The sequence below is a fragment of the Athene noctua genome, chromosome Z (assembly GCF_965140245.1).
Source record: "Athene noctua chromosome Z, bAthNoc1.hap1.1, whole genome shotgun sequence".
In the NCBI taxonomy this organism is placed as follows: Eukaryota; Metazoa; Chordata; class Aves; order Strigiformes; family Strigidae; genus Athene; species Athene noctua.
In genome coordinates, this window is record NC_134077.1 from 69,695,397 (window position 1) to 69,721,626 (window position 26,230).

General features: G+C 38.1%; 1 protein-coding gene across 4 annotated transcripts in view; it reads right to left on the reverse strand.

Annotated features, from left to right (window-relative positions):
• Positions 1 to 1,588: 1,588 nt before the first annotated feature.
• The window catches only part of RIC1 (RIC1 homolog, RAB6A GEF complex partner 1), a 56,031-nt gene continuing 31,389 nt past the window's right edge, over positions 1,589 to 26,230 (reverse strand). Inside the window, exons 5-26 of one of the 4 annotated variants that reach the window (XM_074931749.1) lie at positions 25,990 to 26,132; positions 25,622 to 25,755; positions 24,557 to 24,648; positions 23,406 to 23,494; positions 22,254 to 22,398; positions 21,628 to 21,676; positions 20,436 to 20,588; positions 19,885 to 20,088; positions 18,394 to 18,432; positions 18,013 to 18,123; positions 17,413 to 17,502; positions 16,667 to 16,827; positions 13,008 to 13,146; positions 11,049 to 11,165; positions 9,424 to 10,152; positions 8,944 to 9,102; positions 8,704 to 8,837; positions 7,391 to 7,677; positions 6,397 to 6,591; positions 4,465 to 4,642; positions 4,136 to 4,324; positions 1,589 to 3,756 (exon numbers count right to left, since the gene is read on the reverse strand). In XM_074931749.1, coding sequence (XP_074787850.1) covers positions 3,471 to 3,756; positions 4,136 to 4,324; positions 4,465 to 4,642; positions 6,397 to 6,591; positions 7,391 to 7,677; positions 8,704 to 8,837; positions 8,944 to 9,102; positions 9,424 to 10,152; positions 11,049 to 11,165; positions 13,008 to 13,146; positions 16,667 to 16,827; positions 17,413 to 17,502; positions 18,013 to 18,123; positions 18,394 to 18,432; positions 19,885 to 20,088; positions 20,436 to 20,588; positions 21,628 to 21,676; positions 22,254 to 22,398; positions 23,406 to 23,494; positions 24,557 to 24,648; positions 25,622 to 25,755; positions 25,990 to 26,132 — 3,823 coding nt within the window. In that variant the 3' untranslated portion in view covers positions 1,589 to 3,470. Of the gene's footprint in view, positions 3,757 to 4,135; positions 4,325 to 4,464; positions 4,680 to 6,396; positions 6,592 to 7,390; positions 7,678 to 8,703; positions 8,838 to 8,943; positions 9,103 to 9,423; positions 10,153 to 11,048; positions 11,166 to 13,007; positions 13,147 to 16,666; positions 16,828 to 17,412; positions 17,503 to 18,012; positions 18,124 to 18,393; positions 18,433 to 19,884; positions 20,089 to 20,435; positions 20,589 to 21,627; positions 21,677 to 22,253; positions 22,399 to 23,405; positions 23,495 to 24,556; positions 24,649 to 25,621; positions 25,759 to 25,989; positions 26,133 to 26,230 lie in introns of those variants that run through there. The other 3 variants (XM_074931748.1, XM_074931750.1, XM_074931751.1) reach the window with 3 other exon arrangements.

A 26,230-nucleotide genomic window follows, 5' to 3' on the forward strand; every position in this document is an offset into this window, starting at 1 on the left:
GGAATAGGTGCAATGAACAGGAGAATTTCAGCTATCATACACAAAGTGACAGACTGTTGATCTGAGCAGAGCTGTTTGTGTCAGCAAGACCTGTCGTTAATGTCTGTTCAATCTAGGTTGGGTTGCAAGTGTTGTTGGGAAAACACTAATCAAATAGACAAGATCTAACAAGTCTATACAGGGCTAATTGTAGCATGAAGAGTTAGTTTACCTGCATGGTAATGCTGTTCAGTCCTTTCTTCCTGGAGGGCTAAACCTAATCTGGTTCTTGATAACAACCTGGAAGGAGCCTGCAGGATGACCCATTTTAGAACTTGATATGCAGTCTTAGTGAAGGAAGGCTAAAAAGCCATGCAACATCAGTCACAGAACTGTGTAGTTCAACAATGCAAATTTGCACAAGTGTGACTTCTGTTTGATGATAGAACATGTATTCTTAGTCTTCATAAAAGTCTGTTCCAGTCTCAGAGGATAAATTATTCTTACAAATTAGTCAGGCTTTCCTGTTCACTGCAGAAGAGCTTCTGTTGGACTACGACACTTAATGGCTCTGTCAGAGCTGCAGACGCAGCTTGAAAACATGCCAAGGATAAAGCTGAGGTTTGAACAGGTATAAGCCAATTTAGGGAGATCTAGTCACTGCTACCGGTATTTCAAGTGGAGTGTGAAGCATCACTGGCCCATAATAAAATAGCTTTTTAAAAAATTTTGGTTTCAGAAAGCTCTAAGAATGATGACTGATGGTCAGGCCATCGTCAGTCCCTAGCAGCTCCTCTCCGCTGCTCCTTCCTCCTCACACTGTTCCCCTGCTCTAGCACGCAGTTCCTTCCAGGAGATAGTCTTGTCTTGGGTTTTGTTTCTACCACTCTTTTTTTATTACATACTTTTCCATTACATTGGGGTTTTTTGTGGTTTTTTTTTTTTTTTTTTTTGTTATTAAACCAGTCTTACCTCAACCCATGAGTTTTACTCTTTTCAATTCTCCTCCCACTGAGAGGGGGGAGGAGTGAGCAAGGGTCTGTGGGGTGCTTACCTGCTGGCTGAGGTTAAACCACAACATACTATGTTTACTTCTACAGATCCACAGGCTGCAGGGGATCTCTGCACCTGTGCCTACTTTATGGGTCTTGCTCTTTGCAGGACTGTTCCTCAAATTTTTTTCTGCTCACTCATTTCTCACAGCTGCTGCACAGCATTTTTATTTACCCCTCATTAAGCACATTACAGAGAGGAGGCACCAGCTTGGCTGATGGGCTCAGCTGTGTCCCATGGTGGGTCTGTTGGAGTTGGCTGTGTCTGACACAGGGGCAGCTCCTGGGCTCTACTCACAGAGGCCACCTCTGCAGTCCCCTACCCCAGCCTTGTCACAACATTCAAAGATGCACTAATAAGGTAATTTTTAACTTACAAGCTTGATACTTTCATCCTGTAAAACAGGCCATAGGTGTATGATGTAGCAAACAAACACTATTCCTCAGGTAGTTTCACTGAGAGCGTTGTTTCTCCGAGACAAACTCTTGAATTCTAGTAATTTACTGTCAATGGCTTGAAGTCAGAAATAGTTATTTTCCACAGGAGTAACTTCAGGTAAAGTTGAATACATGTGTCTTTTAATTACAGGTATAACAGCAGTAAAATTGAAATACAAAATTAGCACGTAAGATTTGCATAGAGATAATTCTACTAAAGAAGTACAAACTTCTAAAATTTCACAACTAAAAAGATTTAACTGCTAAACAACAGTAGCACAGTAGTAAGATACTAATAATAAGAATGTTTGTATATCAGCTAATGTTTGTTTTTATTTGCACAGATCCAAAACCTGAACAGCTGAAAGCTGATCAGGACAGGCTTGGCTTATATCACCACAGAACCACAGAAAAATATTAACTTGAAGCACAGTTTTTATTTCTTTTAACATAGATTAAGCAGGTTTTTTATCATAAAAAAGCTTTAAGTATCCCCTTAATAATGGATTTGATGTCAGATCACAACAGGCTTGTAGGTATGATAGACATTATCTGTAACCAGTAGCTACAATGCAGACTAAGCTTAATGCTGGGACTCCTGAACCAGATTTCTTTCCTAGAACTTCAACATTAGTTTCAATTCTTAAAACGGAAATTTAAGCTGTATTCACTAAAATCTCCAGCTTTCCAAGTAATACTCACAATTATTGCACTTGTACTGGTTGTATTGGCTTAGTAAAGCCATTCTAAAGCAACAGTTTAATATTTGTACATTTTAAAGCACTTGATCTTATCTACAAAAGAAATAAAGATAATAAAACCACAATTTATTCCAACTTAATTGTAAATAGTCTTAATTTTCAGAGTTTAAATGAATGTGCATTTAGTAACTACACTAGGAAAGCAACACATGTTCTAACTACCCTACGATGACTAGTTTGGTCCATGTCAGTAATCAAGTGATGTTATAAAAAATAAACTAGTTTATTTTGTATAAAATGAATAATGTTGCATTTTTGTTCAGATTGCACAGTACAAACAAGCTAATATCTAAATTAATACTGTTACAGGTAGTTATTACATAGGGACAGCAGCTAGAAAAAGTAAGTACCTCAAAGCAACAGACTTCTGCAGCCAGCTTTCCATAACATTGTATGGAAGTTAAATATGTCTTAGTTACAAGTATGCATATTATAAAATGTTTGAAAAATGTTTAAGTATGAGCTGTTAAACTAATTTTCCATAGCAAGAGTATAGGATGATTATTTACATTTTTAAAAATCCATTTTTCAGAAAAGAATTTACAATGAAATAAATAACCTTCAGCAATTCCTACAAGATCTGTAAGTGGCAGTAAAAAACAGGTAAGCCACCTTGTGTCAATGTCAGGTCAGTAAAGTATGCCTCATCCAGAAAGAAGTGCAACTCTGCTTTAACTTTACTAGTCATCTAGAAACATGCACAATACATATAGGTACCCTCAAATAAGGTACAGCCTTGAGTATTTGTACAAGAGTATTCACAAAAACATACAATATATTTTACAGTCCTTTAATACAAAATACCAATATCAAACCAATCTGAACTTCATTGATCAGACATTTCTTAGGCAGGCAATCTGCAAAGGATAACAGTTTTTAAATTTAATCCCCTCTTTGCCTTTTATACTCAAGCAAGAGATAAATAGTTTCTTCAGAACAAGTGGTGTTGGTGTAAAGGTACTGATGAACGTTAGCTGAACCTGTCTCCATATATATTCACTGTCTCTCAACACTATTAAGTATCAAAACCTAAAGCTGCAGTCTGAAGATTGCAATAAAAAAAAAATCTCGCCTCCTTTTGAAGTTATTAGATAAAACTGCTGCTTTGTTATCCCCACTTAATATTTCAAAGATTGAAATATATTTAAAAAAAAAAAAGTTACATCCAAAAGATGGAAGCATGTCTAAGCTGGTTTGCTTCCTTTCACACCTGATGCTTGGGAAGTTGTTCATCTTCCGTTTAAGACACAACACAGTCATAACTGCCTTCTTGGAATGAATCCTCATCCTCTGTCTTAGATTTGTCCTCTTCATGCCTGCTTGCACCGCTGTTGCCAGCATCACTCTGAGGATTAGTGCCATGGCTAGATGAAGTCCTGCTTTCCTCAGCTCTGGGGTTCACTTGCTCAGTAACCTTAGAAGGATTCACTGGCTGAAAAGCTTCAGGCTGTACTTGCTCTTCTGCTATTTCACTTAGTTTCTGGATCTGTGGTTTGATGATATTTAGAAATGGCTTGTACCCAGGGCTAGGAAAATAATGGTACAGCATGAGTAAATTACAAAAATAGTACTGCTGTCATATGTCTGAGAAGCAGTTTTTCTTGGGAAATGTTTAATATAAATTAGTATATTCTATAATCCTTCCTGTACAGAAACAGTTTGTTGGTTTTTTTTTAAATAGACAGAAAAAGGCAACCATAATCAAACAATAGAGGTTGGAGAGTTGGCTGATTTGGGTTTGGTTTGGTTGGAGTTTTTTTTCCAGTTTGATCACAGCTGTGTTAAGTGAGTGCCCAGAAGTTTTCTGCAAAAGTGCTTTTAAATAATCGTTTCAGCTAGGGCTGAGATAATTAAGGGTTTTTTTAGGTAACTGGAATGAAAATGAAGGTGGAAAATAATACTCACCAATCTGTAGAAGCCCATTTGTCAACAGCATATAGGCCAGTCTTGATATTCTGACAGATTTCTCCATCAATATCAGAGGACTGCATTATACTGAAAACCTGGTTGATTACTGAAGATTCTCTGAGGATAAGGCCTATGATAATGCACCAATCCAGACATCCTGCTTCCAAGAAGATATGTAGCAAGTACCTGTATGGAGAAACAGTCTACTTATTTCTTTTGTCACTCTGAAGATAAAATCCTAGTGTGATTCTGTAGACAGTATTTCTTTCTCTTCATGCTGCATACTAGTCATTTTATGTCTCAAATGCAAGCATTACATTACTTACCGCAGCTGGACCTGTGACTTGTGCGGCCCTTTACTAGCCAGTTCTAGAGAGAGATGTTCAAGCTCTGACTGTGTTAAACTTAAACTGGAGAAGTTTTCATCCACCATGGTCCAGTCACCATCCACCATAGAACTTGTTTCAGTCAGGTCTGTTGCTGAACCAATGCTGCATTCGTCACCTATCAAAAACACTCAGAAACATAAGGGAAAAAGAAACTACTTACTTTAGTAAGACTGAGAATTTCTGAACTATTTCCTATACAAACTGACAAATTACACAGTAATGCTTTCCTGTGTATCAGTACTAAGAAGTTACACTTTAGGCATACTGTGCATACAGGCATACAGTTCAGCATTCTTGTCACACTATATGGTAAAACTATTATTGCAGGAATGCAGCAGGTTTTCTATCAAATAAAAACAATTATGCAAAATAGTATCAATAAGGGTTCCTAAAGATGTGTTGACAATCATTGTAAGAGCACAGTGACAGCCTCTTACATACTATAGTCCTAAAATTAAGTCTGTAGAAAGGGTTGCAGTTTGTCTGAAGATACTGCTTTCTTAACCTTTAAGTTTGTTAAAAATGAAGATGCAATAGCAAGTTCTTTTATTCATACAAAACATTGAAGATTTTGAATGCTCAGCAATATAAATATTTACCTGCACTAATTACAGAAATAATGTTTCTAGTAAAAACATGAAGAGTAGATACAGTAACAGAATTTCCACAGGAACATCAAAGCTAAAACCGTGATACAGTGGTGAGCCATTAAGGCACCCACCCTTCAGAACTGTTTCCATATTAGAGGCATCTTTTCTGTGGAAAATGTTTAGAAAGTCAGGAAGTTACTAGCTTCTTGCCCATGAATACCACTGCTGTTTGTGAAATTAACATTAGAATTCAGCTCTCAACATTTTAAAGGTAGTAATTTAGTTTCAGTTTAGAAATAAACTGCTTCAAAATGCATATCAAAGTCCATTGAACTCAAAGGTCTACATCCAGCTCAAAAAAATGAGATACTTGCTTATAGAAACAGCAGTAGTGGCAGACAGCAGTACAAGACAGTGCAATGAAAAAAGAAAGATGTTTTCCCCATTTAAATTATACTTTTTCAGAGACTTCTGTAACAAACTTTCTTAAACCTAATGCATTCTTGCACTCTCCAGAAGTAACAAACCAGAGAAACAGGAGTGAAAATAGAATGAGGCAGTGCCCAAGCAGAGGGAGACAACCTCACTCGTTCTTCATTTTTTAAAGCCTGTCCACTTATTAAATAGCAGCCCCAAGTGCTCTGACTCACAGGAGGCCCTAGCATCTTGGGGAGACTGTAGTTCACACTTAGCTACTTAAGTCTTTCCCCCAGTAAAGTGGAAATCACATGACATAGACACTGTTGAAAACATTGCTCTATGCTTGAGGACAAGAGGGAGTAAAAAACCAAAGAGAATGGTCAGGCAAATATTTCCCATCTCTGAATGTGGTCAGAAAAATATGCATAGAGAATAAAACTTCACTTTGTATTTTCATAAGCTCATCCATTTGAGCTTTTAGAAAAGTGATTTAAACAAAGCCATAGGAAAAAAGAAAACTATATGGGACTATAATTTCCTCAACTTTCTCGATAAAAAACTTAGAACACTTTCTAGACAGACTAAAAGTACTAAATTCAGGTTACCACCACAGAAGGAACTTCAGCAAATATCAAATTTCATGTTCTACTTCAAGTACTTAAAGATGTGTAACATGGACATTATCTTTCTGTTGTAAAAATTTGACTTCACTTTCCAATGACCTCTTTTTTCTTGCCTGAATTATGATTATCAGCAGCTGAAAAGCAACAATACAGCAGTGGCATCCAAGTATCAAAATGTAAGTGCATACTTCCAGGTGCATTTTTCCAATGAGCAGACAGAAGAAAGAGTGACTAACCTTTACTTAGCAAAGGAGAAAGGAATGCATCTTGCATGTGTGGTCCGTGGGATGAAACGGTGTCAATCTCTCTCTGAGAGGAGCTGATAGTGCCAAGCCAGCTGCGGCTCCGAGGTGTGTTTGAAACCCCTGTATCCATGTCCATGTTCACAAAGGTGTCTGCAGACTGAGATTTTAGCAGGTGCTCCCCCACGGCTAAAAAAAAGAACCCATCAAAGAAAACTCTTGTAACCATCAAAACGGAAATTTGTAAAGTTCTCACTGGGCATTTCAGGAAGCTAAAACTTGTGTTAAGTCAATGTTCAATTAGTTTGCTGAGGGATCACCAAAAGCAAGGAAATGCAGCAAGTTCAGGTACTACAAGAATTTCTCATCAGCTTATGTCAGCACTGGCATAAAAAAAATACCAGCTGATGAAGCATTAACATCAACAGAACTAAGTAATGGTGCTGCTACTACCAAAAAGAGGAAGACCTTGCAGCTAGTATCAACTTTGTCCCTAGGAAGATAAACTAGTGAACTCAGAGATTAATAATACAAAAGAAGTTTACAGCAAGTCCTCAAAAATCTTACCCTTTAATATAAAGCAAATTTCAAACATCAAGGACATTACTTTAAATATAAAAAAGTTTATCAAAACCTCAATTAAAGACTATATAAGAATGTTGATTTTAGTAACTTTCTGTAGCATAATTTACATCAAAGAGCAACATCCATGTTCAACTCAACATCTGCACCAGTGATATCCAGTTCAGTGCACCCAAGAAAGCAAGAACACTCAATAGAAACAGTAGTGTAATCAGACTACACAAGAGATGCTGCCTGTGCTAAACAGAATTCCTTCAAAAAACACACCCTGTGTGAGAAAGCTGTGCAGGTGGCCAGCCTCAGCCTGTTCTTTGCTTGGCTGAACTGAGGAAGGACAGATTCAGACTGATGGGTGTAGGATTGCAGGAGGGAAACCTAGTCCAAATCAACTCAGATGTTACAGCACCTGTCTTGTACTTTCCATTCTTGAAAGGTGAATTAATGGACGAAGACGGTATGACTGGAAATGGCCAGAGGAAATCCTTGTGTAGCTTTTTCAAGGCAAACACAAAATCGTCCACACGGGCAGCTCTGGCTCGCTCCTTGCACAGCCAGCCAATCAGCTCAAAGCCTAACTGTGCAGCAAAGCAGCCAAGGTCTTTCAGCTTGATTTCTTCTAGCAGACGCCGAGCATGCCGCCAGAGCATCATGTCAATGTACATGTTCTCTGCACAGTCACTGTCTTTACTCCACCTATAGACAGACCAGAGAACAGTGACATTAAGATTGGTAAAAAGGAGCTGTAAAGGCTGCTGGCCACAACCATATTACATCAACTGTCCAGAGTAGTAGTGGGAGCTTTCTATATACCAGCAAGAGTGTTTTCCATCATTCCTTGCTATTTATGCTCTCTAAAAGATCCCACTGCCTCACCAGGTTAAGTGAAATAAGGGAAGGAGGTTATAATAGCAGCAGTGTCCAGAGAGTATTAAACTATTAGCAGTTTAGTAGAAAAAAGGTAAAGAAGGAGCAATAAAAGGTAGATGCCATTGCAAAGTGACTTCCAAGAAACAAGTTCAGAGAACCTTCCTATTAAACTCTAAGGTACATCTTTTCTCTAGGGAAAAATGCTAAATAAAAACATTTGAATTTATACTAAGATTGGTTTGAAGGTCTTACTGGGGGGAAAAAAGCCAAAACCAAGATAATATATCCAAACTCAGTGCTGCTTCTGAGCATTAATACCGATCAATATGAATTCTGTATACAGTAGTTTAAGAGGTATTTACCCCAAAGTATAAAAGGCTCTATTTATGGCTACATAGTATCACAGTGTTAACACACATCTAGTGTTAAGATGTGCACAGTATCACAGTACAACGCATACTATGATGTTGCAGTACTGCAAGCTGTTCAAGACATACCTTTCAGCAAAACAGATCCTTCAGATACAAGGCATGCGATCTCACTAGCTGTTTAAATTACTACATATGCATCCAGTGGCCTCAGAGGCTTTTGGTCAGCAATATCCACATAAGTGTGCCTGTGTACGTATACATACACAGACACATATATTTACATGTGTGAGAATATATTCTCCCAAGAACGTAAGAGGGGCACAGACATTATGAGAGTCAGGAAAAGACAAATGCAGGATGTGGATGGAGACTATGACAAATCTAACTCTATCATATAATGTACCTCTGTAACTTAAATTGGTAAGAGAGTTAGTATAGTACCTAACAAAATGGGGAAGGAGAGAACATTACTACCAGTTACCTTTTTCCAGATGGGCCAGAGGGCATACTCAGTGTTTTTGTCAAGTTAAATTTGCTATGGAGATTCTCTGCTGATTGGGATAAACTAATGCTCCGATGTCTGAAGAACTCAAAGCCACTACTTGAACTAGGTTCCTAAAACCAAGAAAAACAAAACGTACAGTCAAAGGAGCAAATGTGCTATATAATAGCAAGATTACTCATACAAAGTCTGACGCACAGTATTTACTTCATCACAAACCTGAGTTGTTGGTGTAGCTGGAGGTGTTTCTGTTTCTCCAGAACCAATGGCTTTAAGAAATCTGATCATATGACGACAAAGATCCCACTTTCCCTGCTCTAAGGCAGTATTAAATAGGAGAGTAGCATGCTGTCTGCTAACTGCTGGAACTTCCATATTCTGCAAGCAACAAAGCATAATTAAGCCGTTTGCTTTTTCCATCAAGCAACAAGAGTCCTGTTAAATCTAAGTCAAACCACATCATGTCCTGTTCAAGTATACCAAAGATTAGAAGCAGCAAATTTTATACTATTATTTTCCTTGTATAACAGTAAACTAACTACTTATATTGCATGATACTCCTACCCTTCATAACTGGACATAATCTCAACAGAAAACTGTTAAGGATTTGTTTAACATGCTTAACTTTGGTATGCCAATATTTTTTAAATACTACATTAGTAAATATCACCTCTCTTGCAATATATGAGGTGCCATTACCTGTAGGATAATAAGATAAGAGGCAGCTGTGTCCAAGTCCTGGGCCATCAAGCACTCTTCAAATAAGTCCTTTGGGTTTCCAACAGCAGCAAAAAGGTAATTCCACAGGGCATATTCTGTCTTCCTAGCACAATGAACAACTGTCTGCAGGAAGAGGGGGAACTCTGTAATGAACTTCGCCACAGTGGGAAGCAGAGGGTCGGGAATGGGTTCCCGCGAGGTAGCTTCTTCTTCCAGCACTTCATGAAGCATCAGTTCTAACACGTGAGGAAAGTATGGTAATGTGGCACAGGAGTGGGCCAAAAGCAAGGCTTGTTCACCGAGGTTCCTAACCAAGAGCTGGCGTAAAATGTGATGGAGGTAGATCTGAGAGGTTCTCTCAACAATGGAGAAAGGAAAGAGAACCTCTAAGTGTTCTCTAGCACTGGTTTGAGTGTATAAACAGTCATAGAGCACAGTGTCATTAACAGCACCAAGAACCAAGGCATCTTCAAACAAAACAGCCAATGGATATATGTTGATGTGAAAAGGCAGCATGATCCGTCTTGACAGAAAGGAATGCGGTTTTCGATGATCTCTGGGAAACAGGGGAAGCCAGACTTTCATACCTGCCCCACCACAGCTGAGCCACAGAGCCTCCAATAAGTGGCGTTTCTGTTTGTTGATCCTGCAAGTAGTCCATACATTTTCAACAGACTGGGCTAGGACAACTGGAGCACAAAAAGGCAGCTGTTCAATAGAAAGAAAAGAAAAAATCAGAATTCATTATTGCTTTTTATTTTTTTTACCCCCTTCACAAGAACTCTTTTTTCAGCTAAGAACTACTCTCTTCAAACGTGTTCCTCTTCTAACAAAGAAGAAACAAATCTGCTTATCCCTTAACTGCAACCTAGCACCGGGGAAAATACCACTTATTACTTACATTAATTCAAAAGACATTTCTGTCATTTGTTTAACCTCCTTACACTTAGTGAGGAAGCCAGAGAGGTGAGAGTAAGGGAGAAAAATAAAAACCCACTCTCTGCTTCCTCAGCGCAGGAGTCCAGCCTAGAACTGACAAAACTACAACAAATGCCAAATTTGCTAGTGTTTGATTGAGCTGCAAACAACTCTTCATCTAAATTTTTCAGATCTCACTCTCCCAAAGTGCTTGTTTCATGTAGAATTGTTTTTCCTTGGCACAGAAAAACTGAAAAGTTTAGTCACTGATTTCTATTATTGCTGGTTTTAGGAACTTTGTAAATGTACTCTGCAAAAAATGATAATGTTCCATAAACACACAGAACAGTTTTAGGTAGACTGGAGACATTCTGTCATTAGTGCATACCAAATTTTGTACAGTACCTTTATGCTTAAAACTCCTATCTTTCACCGCAATAAAAGTGGTAAACACAAGTAGTAAATAGTTAGACATTCACACAATTAAGTATTAAGTAACATTTCACAGATTCTTAAGAGAAAAAAAAAAAATCATGGAGTAGTAATTTACTTCCAGCTAACAATTCAGCCTGTAAGAATAGACAGTGCCTTGCATTATAGACCTCTTCATGCCTGGACTGCTCCCTTCCACAGTCACTGACAACATCTTTGAAGCCATATACAATATTTCACATATATTTACTCACATGCTTCCTTTGATTAGGATTATTATCCTTATCTCGTATCTGGGGTCCAGATCGATCTCTTTGCAACATGATGAGTTGACCTGCTAAGTTTAGCATAATACTTTCAGCCTCACAAGCCTAAGGATAAAAAGGTATTATACAAATTAGTTAAGCTTTCTGAATGCATCATTTTACCCATGACCACAAAACACAACCCAGAATAAGAAGAGTAAATTATCTGCGCTACTTTACAGAGATGACTAACAACCAAATTCAGTGCAGGAGTCAGAAAAATCAAGTAGAACTAAGTACCTACAGATAGATTCATTCATGTAGTTCTTATGCAAAGGAGTAAACATTGGAAGGTTTCATGTTCACTAGACTCATTCCACATGTTTATTTGATAAGGGCTTTTTTCACCTAAGCCTCCTGGCATGGGCAAGCCAAAGGATTTTAAGGAAAAGAAAGCTCTGTATTCTTATCAGTATCAACACTGTATGATTGCCAGTATCTGACTGCAAAGACTAACACTGGTACACAAGCCAAAGAGAGTTTATTCACACTCATACAGCATCTTGAACTTTTAGAAGCTGCAGTTAGAGAAAAATCTTTCTAGTTAGGTATATCAAGAAATCAAAGTATTCTTTCTGAAGACATATTTCATAACTGTTTCATGTGGATTTTAAACCAAATTACTGGAGCTAATACCATGCTGTCCATCAAGTTTAGTTTTAAAGTACATACGTAGAGTGCTTGCATGGTAAATTTGCAACATCGGGGGTTAAGGTCACCAATAGGTAGCAACACTGAAAAGGCTAACACACTCCAGACACATTGCTTTGTCTACAGTGCAGCGTCATTCGGTGCTAACATTAATACTTCTCTTTTGAGCAGGAGGATCGACGAAGTTTGAAGGTACAGGCTCTTAGAAAGAAAAGCGGTAATATTTATTCAGTCTGAAGCTAAGTTTAAAATATTACTAGTGCTCTAGAAAGTTTTTCTCTAAATTGTGAAACATTGTAGGTCAGGTAGTTCAGGAATTAGAATACTGTCTCACAGCAAGATGGATTAGAAAACCACAAGCATGTTGCCTTTTATGCCCTTGTCTAAGACTGTATCAAAGTCTCAGGACACATGTTCAGCATTATGGGACTCTAATTTAGAATGAACTGAAGGAAGAAGCACAGGCCTTCAGATTTTACATCTGTGCCATTGCCTTCATATCTGCCAGTGGCTCGGGTATGTGGACAAAAATACACACCGTCACATGTCTATGGGCCTACCTCATGGACAACCCAACTTCTGATCTATCTTAAGGTAGTGGCTGTGATAAGAAAATACACTTCATACTGTAGCTATTCAAATAGTTAAGGTTAATTTGTTTACACTACAGACAAAAAACTCCAAGTCCTCTTTGCACTGTGCTTTCAGTGGCCTGAATAATTTCCTGGAGTTACGACAGAGCCACACTTTACTCATTGTTTGGCTGTTAGCCTACCTCCTGACATAACTAGTGGGGGACATTATCTTACTTTATTTTGGTGTTGTAGGAAATTTACTACAAATAAACTTATAGGTTCATATGCCATCTTTTCCTTTCTTCTGTTTTTCCTTTGAGTAATGGACCTGCTGCTGCGAGAAAGGCACTTCCTAATGCCTGGACTGTTCTCCTGTTCAACTTTAAATACAAAATAGAGGAACATATCCTTAGCATAGTTAAGTTTAATTTGTCATCCAAGATTTGGCCCCAAATTTTATAAGATGACAAGAGAAGATACGAAATAGCATTAGAGTTTGGATTTTATTTCAACAACCCCTGTATTCACACATAAAATATCTATATAACAAGCACCAGAAAAAACCTGTTCTGCATTTTACCATATAGAAGAACTACTGATTTATCATCCAGGTAACCTTTGAAGACTAAGGTAACATCCAAGCACCAATTCTTTTAAATTTTGAGCACTATAGACCTGTTACCTGCTGAGGCATCTTCAAGGTGATGCCAGTCTCTGTCCTCACTGATGTCAACGTAACAGACACTACAAGAAAAGGGTGAGGAATATACCGAGACATGGACACTTCTTGAAGAACCTGGATACTGGCAGTAGGGTTAAGACTGAAAGGAAAGATGACTACATTTAGCAAATTAAAAATAGTATTTAACTTAAAATTACTATCTTGAAGTAAACATAATGAAAATAAGCAACTTCAGCAAACAGTTTACAGACCAAAATGCCTTTTTTTTAACCAGGAATCCCACAGGCCCACATATCTACTCTACGGAAAGTTACCAAATAAACCTAAGCTCAGCTAAATTATCTTGATAGTTTGGGGCAATACAGCTGTGAGTGGATAGAAGAAAACATTACATAACTTTGAAGTAAGACTCTATTCACCCTTCAATAAGACAATTCCAGGGTTTGGATTTTGTTGGGAGTTTTCTTTGACAAGCATTGATAATATTTTCATCTTTAGTAGATCAACAGCTTGCCTTCTGCTAAGAAAAAAACATCCCTTCTTCCTGAAATCAAGATGCCATAACTCAAGAAAGAAAACTCAACTATTCAGGCCCTTCAAAACACTATTTGGGAATATTAACTCCTCCTTAGGTCCACCAAACTTAAGTGTCTGAAACTATCTGGACCTTACAGTGTTACTCCTTTCGCATCAAAACAGCTCACCACACCACAGACTGAAATTCTTCTCTAAATCTTTGATGCTCTACCACCACCCTCACCAATCAGAGAAGCACAGGGTCATCTAGGTTGGAAAAGACCTTGAAGATCATCCAGTCCAACCATTAACCTAACACTGACAGTTCACAACTACACCAGATCCCTCACCACTATGTCAGCCCGACTCTGAAACACCTCCAGGGATGGGGACTCCACCACCTCCCTGGGCAGCCCATTCCAACGCCCAACAACCTCTTCTGGAAAGAAATGCTTCCTAATATCCAGTCTAAACCTTCCCTGGTGCAACTTGAGGCCATTATCTCTTGTTCTATCATCTGTTACTTGGTTCAAGAGACTCATCCCCAGCTCTCTGCACCCTCCTTTCAGGGAGCTGTAGAGGGTGATGAGGTCTCCCCTCAGCCTCCTCCAGACTAAACACCCCCAGTTCCCTCAGCCGCTCCTCGTACGACCTGTGCTCCAGACCCTGCACCAGCTCCGTTGCCCTTCTCTGGACATGCTGGAGTCATTCAATGTCCTTTCTGGAGTGAGGGGCCCAAAACTGAACACAGGAATCGAGGTGCGGCCTCCCCAGTGCCAGTACAGGGGTCAGATCCCTTCCCTGTCCCTGCTGGCCACGCTATTGCTGACACAAGCCAGGATGCCATTGGCCTTCTTGGCCCCCTGGGCACACTGCTGGCTCCTGTTCAGCCGGCTGTCAGTCAACACCCCCAGGTCCCTCTCTGACTGGCAGCTCTCCAGCCACTCCTCCCCAAGCCTGTAGCGCTGCTGGGGGTTGTTGTGGCCCAAGGGCAGCCCCCGGCATTTGCCCTTATTGACACTCCCCCAGTTGGCCTCAGCCCATGGCTCCAGCCTGTCCAGGTCTCTCTGCAGAGCCTCCCTGCCGTCAAGCAGATCAACACTCCCACCCAACTTGGGGTCATCTGCAAACTGACTGAGGGTGCACTCGTTCCCCTCGTCTAGATCATCAATAAAGATGTTAAACAGGAGTGGCCCCAACACCAAGCCCTGGGGGACACCACTCGTGACCGGCTACCAACTGGATTTAACTCCATTCACCACAACTCTCCGGGCCCGGCCATCCTGACAGTTTTTTACCCCGTGAAGCGTGTGCCCATCCAAGCCTTGAGCAGCCAGTTTCACCGGGAGAATGCTGTGGGAAATGGTGTCAAAGGCCTTACTGAAGTCAAGGTAGACAACATCCACAGCCTTTCCCTCACCCAATAAGCAGGTCGCCCTGTCGTAGAAGGAGATCAGGTTTGTCAAGCAGGACCTGCCTTTCACAAACCCATGCTGACTGGGCCTGAGCATCTGGCTGTCCCTCATGTGTTGTGTGATGGTACTCAGGATGAGCTGCTCCAGCAGCTTCCCGGGCACCGAAGTCAAGCTGACAGGCCTGTAATTTCCCAGATCATCCTTCTGACCCTTCTTATATATGGGCGTCACACTGGCCAATTTCCAATCAGTTAGGACCTCCCCGGTCAGCCAGGACTGCTGGTAAATGATGGAAAGCGGCTTGGCAAGAACCCCAGCCGGCTCCTTCAGCACCCTTGGGTGTATCCCGTCTGGTCCCAATAGACTCTGTGATGCAGCAGGTCACTGACTATCTCCTCCTGGAAGGCAGGGGAGTCGTTTGCCCACTCTTTGTCTTCTGGCTGAGGAGGCTGGATTCCCTCAGTACAACTATTCTTGTTATTAAAGACTGAGGCAAAGGAGGCATTAAGCACCTCAGCCTTTTCCTCATTGTTACCATGTTTCCTCCTGCACCTAGCAGGGGATAGAGGCTCTCCCTGGTCTTACTTTTACTGTTGATGTACTTATAGAAACATTTCTTGTTGTCCTCGACTGCTGAAGCCAGATTAATTTCTAGCTGGGCTTTAGACCTCCTGATTTCCGCCCTGCACAGCCTCACAACATCTTTGTAATCATTGTGAGTCACTAGCCCCTTCTTTCAAAGGCCATAAACTCTCCTTTTCTCTCTGAGATGCAGCCAAAGCTCCCTGTTCAGCTACAGTGGCCTTCTCCCTTCCCTGCCACCTGCTTCTCTTACAGCACCTGGGGACCGCCTGCTCCTGAGCCAATAAGACTTCCTTCCTAAAGAGCACCCAGACTTCATGGGGCCCTGTACCCTTCAGAACCATCTCCCAGGAGATCCTGTCAAGCAGGTGCCTAAACAAGACAAAGTCAGCCCTTTGGAAGTCCAGGATGGCAGTTCTGCTGCCCCCTCTCCTGGCCTCTCCAAGAATAGAGAACTCTATTATTTCATGATCGCTGTGCCTTAGTTGGCCTCCAATCGCCACATCATACACCAGTCCTTCTCTGTTCACAAAGAGGAGATCCAGCAGGGCACCTTCTCTGGCTGGTTCACTCACCAGCTGCATCAGGAAGTCATCTCCCACACATTCCAGGAATCTCTGGGACTGGTCTCACTCTGCTGTGTTGTATTTCCAGCAGATGTCTGGGAATTTAAAATCTCCCACAAGAACAAGGGCAAGCGATCGTAAGATTTCTCTTAATTGCCTATAGAATTTTGCCTATACAATTCCTACTTCTAATGTGAGAATAATTTTTTATTAAAAATATAAAATTTTTATTAAAAATAAATATAAAAATATTCAAGTTTGTGGGTGCCTTTTCGTACTTTTTCTTCTATTTACATTCAGTTTTCAAGTTCCTATCAGCTAGATCATGTTTGTGCAGACATCTGGAAACATGCATGCCTGAGTCACAACCTCCACACCTAATGTGCTTTATCTGTATGTATGCAAGTGACAACAGTCATGAACTATAACTTGTGCATACAGATAACATTTACCCCTTTGTATTTTAAATATATGGCTCCACAAGTTATCAAACAACTTTATATTAACCTAAGAATTTACTCAGACTGAGAAGAGATTCTCAAGTACACTACTGCAAAAGAATTTACATACTGCTACTCACCCTTCAGGCCTTCTCTCAATACTGTAAAGGCAAATGGAACAATCTGCTCTGAACAGTATTACGATGTCCCGGAAGACACTCAGTAGTAATGTGTCTGCTTGCACTTTGGTGATGTGTGCAAATGCATTGTCAAGATTAGACGTTCGCAGGTAGACTCTCAGCTACAAGGAAAGGGAGTAGTTTGAATACAGGTTCTGTTTACCAACAAACTAATAGTAATTACATGTTCAATTGTTTTCTTTTTTGTGGAATGGCTGCCAAGGATTTCTAGCAACTACTGGATTTTTGTTTCATTGAATGTTTTATCCATTGCATTATATTATTACATCCTAAGTGGTTAAGAACATGACAGACAAACCTGAAGTACTGAACAACAAACATAAGGAAGAAATTTTATTCATTAGTTTCAAAAAGCAAAAGTAAAGCTCTTCTGCCCATCTAATTTAAAATCTTTAAAAAGTGTCCCAAAATTCTATAACTAGATACCTAAAAACAGGCTTTGTGCTACCATGCAAAAATGTGCACAAAGTTCTCAGATAATGAGTAGCTGCACAGTAGTCAGCTGAAAACAGTTTTTAACAGCAATAATAAACTTTTCTGGAGATAATTACTTACATGTTAATAAAGAATTTCTGAACACGACCAAAAGTCACCTATGTATCAAGCTTTTCATATTTATAATACTACTTTAGAACAGATCAAATATTCTAAACATGACTTATTTACTTTGAAGAAAAATACCTCACCTCTTCCTGATGATCATTTAAATTATAACATGCAAGAACAATGAAGTCATTCCACCACGCTAAGCCACCTGTTACCATCATATTTTGCTCCTGAAAAGAAAAAAGAAAGCAAATGACATATGTATATAATGTATTTTTATATAAGTATACACACACACGTACATTCTATGGGTAATTCCTGAAAGCCAATGTCAAGAGATTAAAAAAATCAAAATACTAAAGAATAATGTGTGAAGGACAAACATCATCTTACAAAACACAGCTCCACAGTTCCTTATGCTACTGGCATCTCTGAACTCTCTCAAATTCTGTCCAGAAGCAGAGAGCTAATTAACCAGCTTGGCATCCAAAGCCATGTCTCACACAAACTCTCAGATAAAACGTATGGAAGTAAGCATCTGACTATATGCACTCAGATTATTGTGCCAAAGCCACAAGATAAAAGTTTCAGTCATTTTGTGAAAAACACATGCAAAACCAGCAATTCCAAGTGTGTTTACTTTTTACTTGAAAACAATATTTTTAAATTTTCTCCAAGAGTCACATTCCATCACATTCAACCTCCCCAGTATATGCAAATAAAGTACCATAACCTCTCACCTGGGTAATGTTTCCAAACAGCTTCCATTTTTTGGTGAGTAAAGAATAATGTGCAAAACCAAACTTGCCAACAACAGCTACATTCTGTCCAAGCTTGTCAATAGCTGAAAACTGTTCAAAGATAAAAAAACCCACAACCTCAGGAAGCAACTTATGCAATTATTTAAATTATATATCCTATCCAAATACATCACTACGAGGCAATGTAATGTCAGAGTCAAAACTTGTGAAGTTGTCTTTATGTTCTCTACTTTACTGCCCAACACATATTCTTCTTTCTGTAATTTAAAACAATGACTTCATCTTCCAGAGCAACACTAAGGGACAGTTATAAAAACCCAATACTTTTAAAGAAACAAGAACATTCTTAAAATAACTCACCCTTATAGGCCAGTTGCTCTCTAGATACGTACTATGAATCTAAAAAAGAAAAAAAAAAAAAAAAAAAAAGAGAAAACCAAAACCACATAACTATACCAAGCACCATTAAAAGTAGTGATTAATTATAATGTTCTAAAGGAGTTATTGTACGATTATCATGTTTTTCCAAAACACTGGCTTAAAGGTTTAAAATATTGGGATTTCTTTTTTAAAATACAATTACCTTTCTTCCCCCCCGAAAGTTACTGAAGCCTAAATGTTAATGTGTTTTTAATACAAGAAATACAGATACGCATTAACGGCATATAAGAACTAATACTATATTACAAATTAATAGTCAAAACCTGCTCTTCTACCACCCTAGGTACTCCTCCTCCATCAGAACCTTTCATGGGAACATACAGGTTTTGATAAACACAGCATTCAGGGAGGGACTTCAGTGCTGGGATGAAATTTCTAATCCCAACAGAAATACACACCAGCACATCCAAAAGCCTTGTTATGAGAGCACTTGACTGGGATATGTCAAATTAAATTGTGATCCTGGATTCTTCATGTCACATGGAAAGATGCAAATCCAGGTTCAAACTCCAGTCCTTGGTAGGTGCTCTCATTCCCCAGCCACCGGCTGTTCTCATGGGTATGTTTCTCCCCACGGTAGTTGCAATTGTGTTAAGTTTTACTGCTACACAGAATGAGGACCTCCTCCTCCTACAGCAGTTTCAAAAGACAGAAGAGCTACCTGGCCAGCTAAAGTGGAAATTCAACAGTATCTAGAATCTGACAGACATGCCTAGAGTCAAATGCTGTTTAATAATACTGGTTCATGTATTAAGAGAAAAACAAAATCTTGAGGACCTTTTAAAAACCTTTACTTAAAAAATATCTCCCAAAATATCTACCAAATCAAGCATGGAAGAACACACACCAGAGTTACAGATTAAAAGCTATTTAATTTTTCCTGTATATTACAGAGAAAATAGAATCTGTCCCATTATGACCCCGAAAATAATTTATTCTTCACAAGCTTGATATCGTGAAGTTTTAATTACATGCTTCAACAGATGCCATCTAAGACTGCTTGAAAATACAGCCAAAGTCCAAAGGCTGTATTCGTCAGTTGAATATACTTAAAGCAATTTGCATAAATAACGGAACAAATCCCTGCGGGATTTCTTGCATGTTGCACTTGTTCTCCCTTTCAAAGCATAGGAAACTAATTTAACTACTTCCTGAAGTCAAAAAGAAATCTAGATTTTTTTTATTGGCTAGGATCAAAACTTAGAGCCACAAGAATGAGATGGCCAGTGTTGCTTACCATTTGGCAGTAATAAAAAGCTGTAGCAGGGGAAACCCAAGAGGCATTAAAAAAGCAATGATCTCATAGTAGAGGAAGAGAGTATGAAAGAGTGTGATGATATTAGCTTCAAATTCCAGTCCTATAAAATTCCTGCAAGCACAGAGCACATATGGCCAACCAGCAACAATTACCTGTACAACGTGCCAATGCCTGTGTCCTAGTAAAGTGCTTAAACCCTGAGAATCTAAACTGCCATCTGAAAATGGGCCTCTTTCCCTGGTAGGCTTATGTTCAGCGTGTGCTGAAGTATTTCTGGGACTCTGAGCCTGTGTTGCATCTCCACAGTTCAAATACAACCGATCTTCTCCCTGAAGGAGGACTTGTTCCTGGTTACTCTACATTAAAAACAAGACAACAAAAAAAACCAAAAGCAATCTTGAACTCCATATACAGAAAACAAAGAAAAACACATGATATGAACAGATTCTGCATAAATAATATGAAAAACAAACGTTAAGACAGTTCTCAATTTTTGTATCACTACGTACTAGTGGGTTTTATGTTACAGTATTGCATGGCAGTATTTTCAAAGTACTATTTTAGACGCTTTATGATAAAAAAAGGAAAACCAGTCTAATGGCTGCAAAACAGACCTAAGATCTGTTAAGAGAATAACTCACAGGTCACCTGACAACTGGAAATATTCTCTAAAATAAAGATATGTTTATCAGCAAAAGCTTACCATACAAGGGTTAACAGTGAGTGCACTCTTGATGAAATGAAACTGCAGAATACCAAACTGGCGAGCTTCATTACTTGCATCTCTTTCAGGCTTCATGTTTGAAGGAGAAATCCCATCAATAACCCACAGATGATACCCTTCTGATCCCCATGTCTGAATGTAAAAGAATAACAATAACAAAAAACCAAAAACCAACACTACATATCCTCAGAAACAAGAACTACAGAAACTTACTGTAACTGATCTTATGATTAGGCTCATAGAAGAACTACAGTTTGGTGTTTTAAAAAGTATCATCATAAAAATCTTAAGTAACTCATACCAGTAAAATCCACCAGGAACAGTAAGAATCTAATTTAAATTCTTCTATTTTTATGTAAAAAATGTTGTTTAAATGAAAAGTAACTATGTAAGACATCCCCATAAGTAATGAAAACTGTTTGCAGCTTAAAGCAACTAACAAAAATCCACAAACAAAATCAGGTATGAAAAAACCCTGATCCCAAAAATGACATTGGTGATTGTTCATTAAATTCAATGGTATCAGAATTTGAGTCTGTGGGGTTAAGAAGTATGTTGTGCTGTCCTTGAAGATCTGTACATGCAATCAGGGTGTGTGTTTAAAACTGTCAATCTTCATAGCAACTAGGCTATACGTAAATAAAATCAAATGCTTTAGACATACTGTACAAAATAATAAACATAAAAGAAGCCTTGAAGACTGTGTCTGATATTTATCAACATCTACTGATTTGACAAACTAGCAGGATTTCATGTTAATTAGTTCGTATTACAACAACAGGGGTTAAGTTTCTCTTGAATTCATATTCTGAGTTGTTACTTCAATAGCTGATAATTTTAGGGAAATAAGTAAGTTTACAATTAGTGTTGTTCTGTGTCTCACTGTACTCTGAAATACAGTACAAGATTAAAAAATATATAGTAAGGAAAAACAAGGATTGATTCTTAATATTAACAGCAAAGACAAGAAAAGGCATGCTATGCACACTTCATGATCACACATATACATGACCAAAAAAAAAATCATCAGCAGTTCCCTTTTCCTTCAATACAACACTGATGTTAGTAAGTGTAGTAAATAAAGCTAGACAGTTTGATTTTCTGAAAATCTGTTTTATAAAGAATAATTTAAGAATTTATCCTATAACAGTTTTTTTATATTCATCTTTACCATAGAACTGATCTTCAGAGGATCCTTTTTGGCACCATCAGACTGATACCTTAAAAACAGAACAGAAGAAGTTTGAGTTTGGAAATAACTTCATCAAAATAAAAAATTATCTTCCTATCTTTCTATTGTCATATGGTTCTATATTGAACCTCACCTTGCAATATAAGTCCTGTTTGATCCATGACACTGCATAAAAGGCAATGCAATTAGATGTCTAGCATAAACTGTTTGAATTGTGATTTCTGGGTGCTAGCACATTTTCAGGAAATATATGCTGGCACTGAGGGAATTTTAATATTTGCCTCCTAAGGCCTGCCTTTGGGGTAATTTGCTTTTACGGCCAGAAAGACACCTACAAAAAGTAAGTAATACTTTTTCATGTATATTCAAAGGATCCCATCCTAAATATTAGTCAGTGATTCCATATCTAAGGAACTGTAATGCAGAAAAGATTTTAAGAACTTACTTCAGTTAAATAGTTTCTAATAAAACGCTTTTAATTAGAAAACTCAGTTTCTAATAAAACGCTTTTAATTAGAAAACTCAGTTTCTAATAAAACGCTTTTAAGTATAAAACTCAAAGTTTCTAATAAAACATTTTACAATTTCATTAAATTTGTACTCACGCAAAATCACCTCCTAAAGTACAGATAAGCTGAGCACCAAAAACACTCCATAAGGACAAGCCTCCACATTCCCAGGTCACCATCACAACACAGCTATCAGGTGACCATCTGATTAGTTTAACAGGTCCTGTTTTATTCCAAATATCTGTTTAAAAACAGACAATAAAATACCATGTGAAAAACATCATGTGCTTCAACTGCTTTCACCATTAGAAACAAAAGTATATGGAAATAAATATTTTATTTTTCATTTACCTTTGCTACAATCATCAAACTGACCATATCAAAATGAATAAGCAGCAAAGGAAGAATTCATGTTCTCTTTCAAATACATGTTTGGTTTCATAGGAGACTAAGAATACATCAAAACAGGCCAGAAATACACTGTGCTATGACACAATCGTAAGACTGCATTTCTGGTAAAAGGTTTTTTAGGACAAAAGAAGATGTTAGCCTTGAAACTTCTTCCTTCAGCACGCAGCAGAACTGTAAAACTGTTATTTACAGATATGATTTTTTTGTTAAAAACCTAACAGGCACACACATTTTCAGTTGAGGATGCAATTTACCCACTTTAGATGTTCCTCACTCTCAAGCCTGACATACTTATTACTACTACATGAAAAATTCCACTGAGCTTCTGCTCACTGCGGTTAAGGCACAGTGCTGGATTACTTTTTTTTTTTCTGTACGCTACATATCAGTTGTTTCAGGTTATTATAAATCACACCTCTATTATATTCATTATCAGTTTTGACAATAATCTCTTACTCTTTCAGGTTGAGTAACAGAAAAGTAATCTCATGACTACATGTGGGAACTATTAATATCTTCAGCATTTAAGAATGAACAACCAGAAGCAGTACTGTCTGTACACTAACTCAGATTCAGATTTATTAAAAAACCCCAACAAACTCAAAAAAATCCCAACCAACCCTAGACCCTCATATATGAAACATATCCAAAAATAGTTAAAAGCAAGCAGCTAAGAGAACAAATGTGCAAGAGTAAATTACTATGAACATGCAAGAATAAATATTAATCCCACCAATGAGAATGCAAACAACAAATAATTGTTAACTAGCCAAGGATAAAAATATTCATTACTACTATATAAACAGCTGGAAAATTCTAGCAATAAAAGTAGCTCACCAGGGTATTGTTTTGGTGTCAGTTCCAATTTATGAGAAAACTGCATGGCGCCAGTGGTGGTATCTATGGTATAAACCTGCACAGAACCACTGGAAGAGATTACACATGCTTTAGACCACAGATCATTTGGATTTCTTATCAGTTTCAAGAGGTTAATAAAAGATGCTTTTTTCTCACAAATACCAAACTTCTCTAGAACCAAAACATTCTGTCAAGTAACATCCAAAAAACTTTATGAAACCAATTTATAAGATACTTTCCAGAAGGCAGTGGAGGACCCAAAACACCAGTGTAAAAATGACCAGTGCACTAAGACTATTTCATCCTCTGAAAATACATATGCATACACAATCCACATATATTTATAGCTTCCAACTGCAAGACAACCCATTATAAAAGTTAGTATTTACTCTGTGCTTAAGTTTCATCACGAGTGTACTAACACACACCCAAACAAATAAATTTGAGTAACTATTCCTGTTTCAGAGGGAAACACCACCACACTGCATTGTTACTACAACCTAGAATACTATTTCTTAAGATGACACTTAAAGACTAAACTACCCAGATCTTTTGAAATGCTCTAAAAACCAAATAAAATACAATTTTTTTTTTTAAAAAAAGCTGCACTCTAGACCAGCTAAAGCAGTATTATGCAGAAGGAAATGTCTTGAAGGAGCAATAAGCAAACCACCACAACTAAAAGCACTTTTGCAACATTTCAGTTACTCAAACAGGCAACAGTTTTCCTGACCAAACACCACTTCACAGAGCATTTTCTCAGTTGGGTGCAAAGTGCTGATTCTTGTCCAATATTATTACAATTAACTGCTTAAAACTGACTTCATAATCCTGCTTTGAGACTAACTGAGACAGTAGCATATTCCAATACTTGCTACTAGTCCAGACACCTTTTAATTTTTTTCCAGAGCTGAAGAGCAAGCATCAATTTCAACTGCAGATCAAGCAGGCAATCATTTCTTTCCTCTTCCCTCTTACCTTCTTGACAGAGTAGATTATACAATGTCTAGGAAGACTCATCATTTTCATCTTTACACCTCTTGCAACACAAGTTGATAAGAAGAAACTAGTACTTAAGCTTTATAAAGAAATCATTTCCCTCCCCATTGAACCAGCCTCACAAAACTTACTTGGCACATCCAAATGCCATTAGCCTGTATTTGTTATTTACTGCCACACAAGTTCCATCAACCACATCTTGTGCCCAAACGCCATGGAGCTGCTGTAAAGAAATGAATTCACAGAACTCTTGGTTAAACAGTGCTTTTATTCATGACAGTCAGCTTCTATCCATGTGTTACCCATATACGCCATATTACAGATCTGCCAGCTGATCTACATCACCACAGGAAATTTCTGTTGCAGATATCAAGATTAATTGGCATAGCTCACAAACAAAATCCAGTATATGTAAAACTGGTTTCACCATTCTTAAAAGTTACAGAAATATGCCATTATGTAAGGAAACTGTTTATCAGAGCTCTGAATAAGCAAAGCAATACATATAAGACAAGAATACCCCTGATACTGAATAAAAAAAAAAAAAAAAAAATCAGTAGATGGTACTAAGGATGAAGGCAAAACACAAAACAGGAAAACAGACAAAACAGCTGAAATAGCAGATACTGTAAATGTGTGAAGGCGTTTGGGACAGAATCCTTCTGGGTTTTCTGTAATTAAAGATATCTAAAGACAAAATGTCGTAGAGTTTGTAGGCTGAACTACAGGTAAGAAAACACCTAACTTGGAAAAGATTCCTTTAAAGCAAATTCTGAAGTATGCTTGTCACTATGAGAAGAGTTAGACTTGATTATGACTAAAAGCTAGAAATAGAACCCATGATGCTTTGCCATAGTAAAAACTACTTATTACCCCACTTATAACTAGCAACAGGAAATCTGTCGCAGAGACAGTAAGAAGACCTCAAGAGTATAATGACATTTTTAAGCAATAAACAAAAACTAACTCTACTATCATTTATGCTCTCCCATAGCCAGGTACTAGCTCTAGAAGAATCTAGTTCACATTATGGTATAAAATATAGTCTTGCTCCTATGTTATCTTTTAAGCAGTTACTGTATTTTAATTTCTTTGCAGCTGAATGAAATTTAAAGCAGAAAACTAACTGACATGCAGAGACCAAGGAAAATACATTTATTGTGGAGTGCACGCTATAAATACTAAAGGAAATATACCTCAGCAGTGAATCTACTTGACATTGGAGTAATGAAACCGACTCTGCCATCATTAAAAACAACAGCAAAACCATCAAGTGTGGCACAGTATTCCATATCTCTGATGTAAACATCTTCAAAGCCCAAAAATGAACCTGCTGAGAAAATACCAGTAATTTAAAAATACGTGGACACAGTGACATTGCAAACTAACAGACTTCAGCTGTTTACTTATTACTTCACAGAAAAAAACTTTTAAACAGGCTTTGTTCACATTTACAAAAGGCACATTTTTCTTATTTCTGCTTGAGAACAGAGATAATATTTTATATTAGATGGTATTTTGCCAATAGTTAACTACCATAAGCAATAAAACCCCCCAAACCTACCTCGAGAAGACTGCAGGTCCACAGAAAATGGAACTGTACATAGGTTGATGGCCTTCCTTCCATTGGTCATACCATCCCAGTGAACGAGATGAAGAAATCCATCAGCAGTAGCCACAAGTAGGTCCTCTAATGTGGACTGCAAACTGACAAATGTATTGTCATTCTCTAAAAAACTGCATCACAAATCATTGTCACAGAAAAATGAATTAATGTAACAAGCACCATATTACTGCCTCTTGTA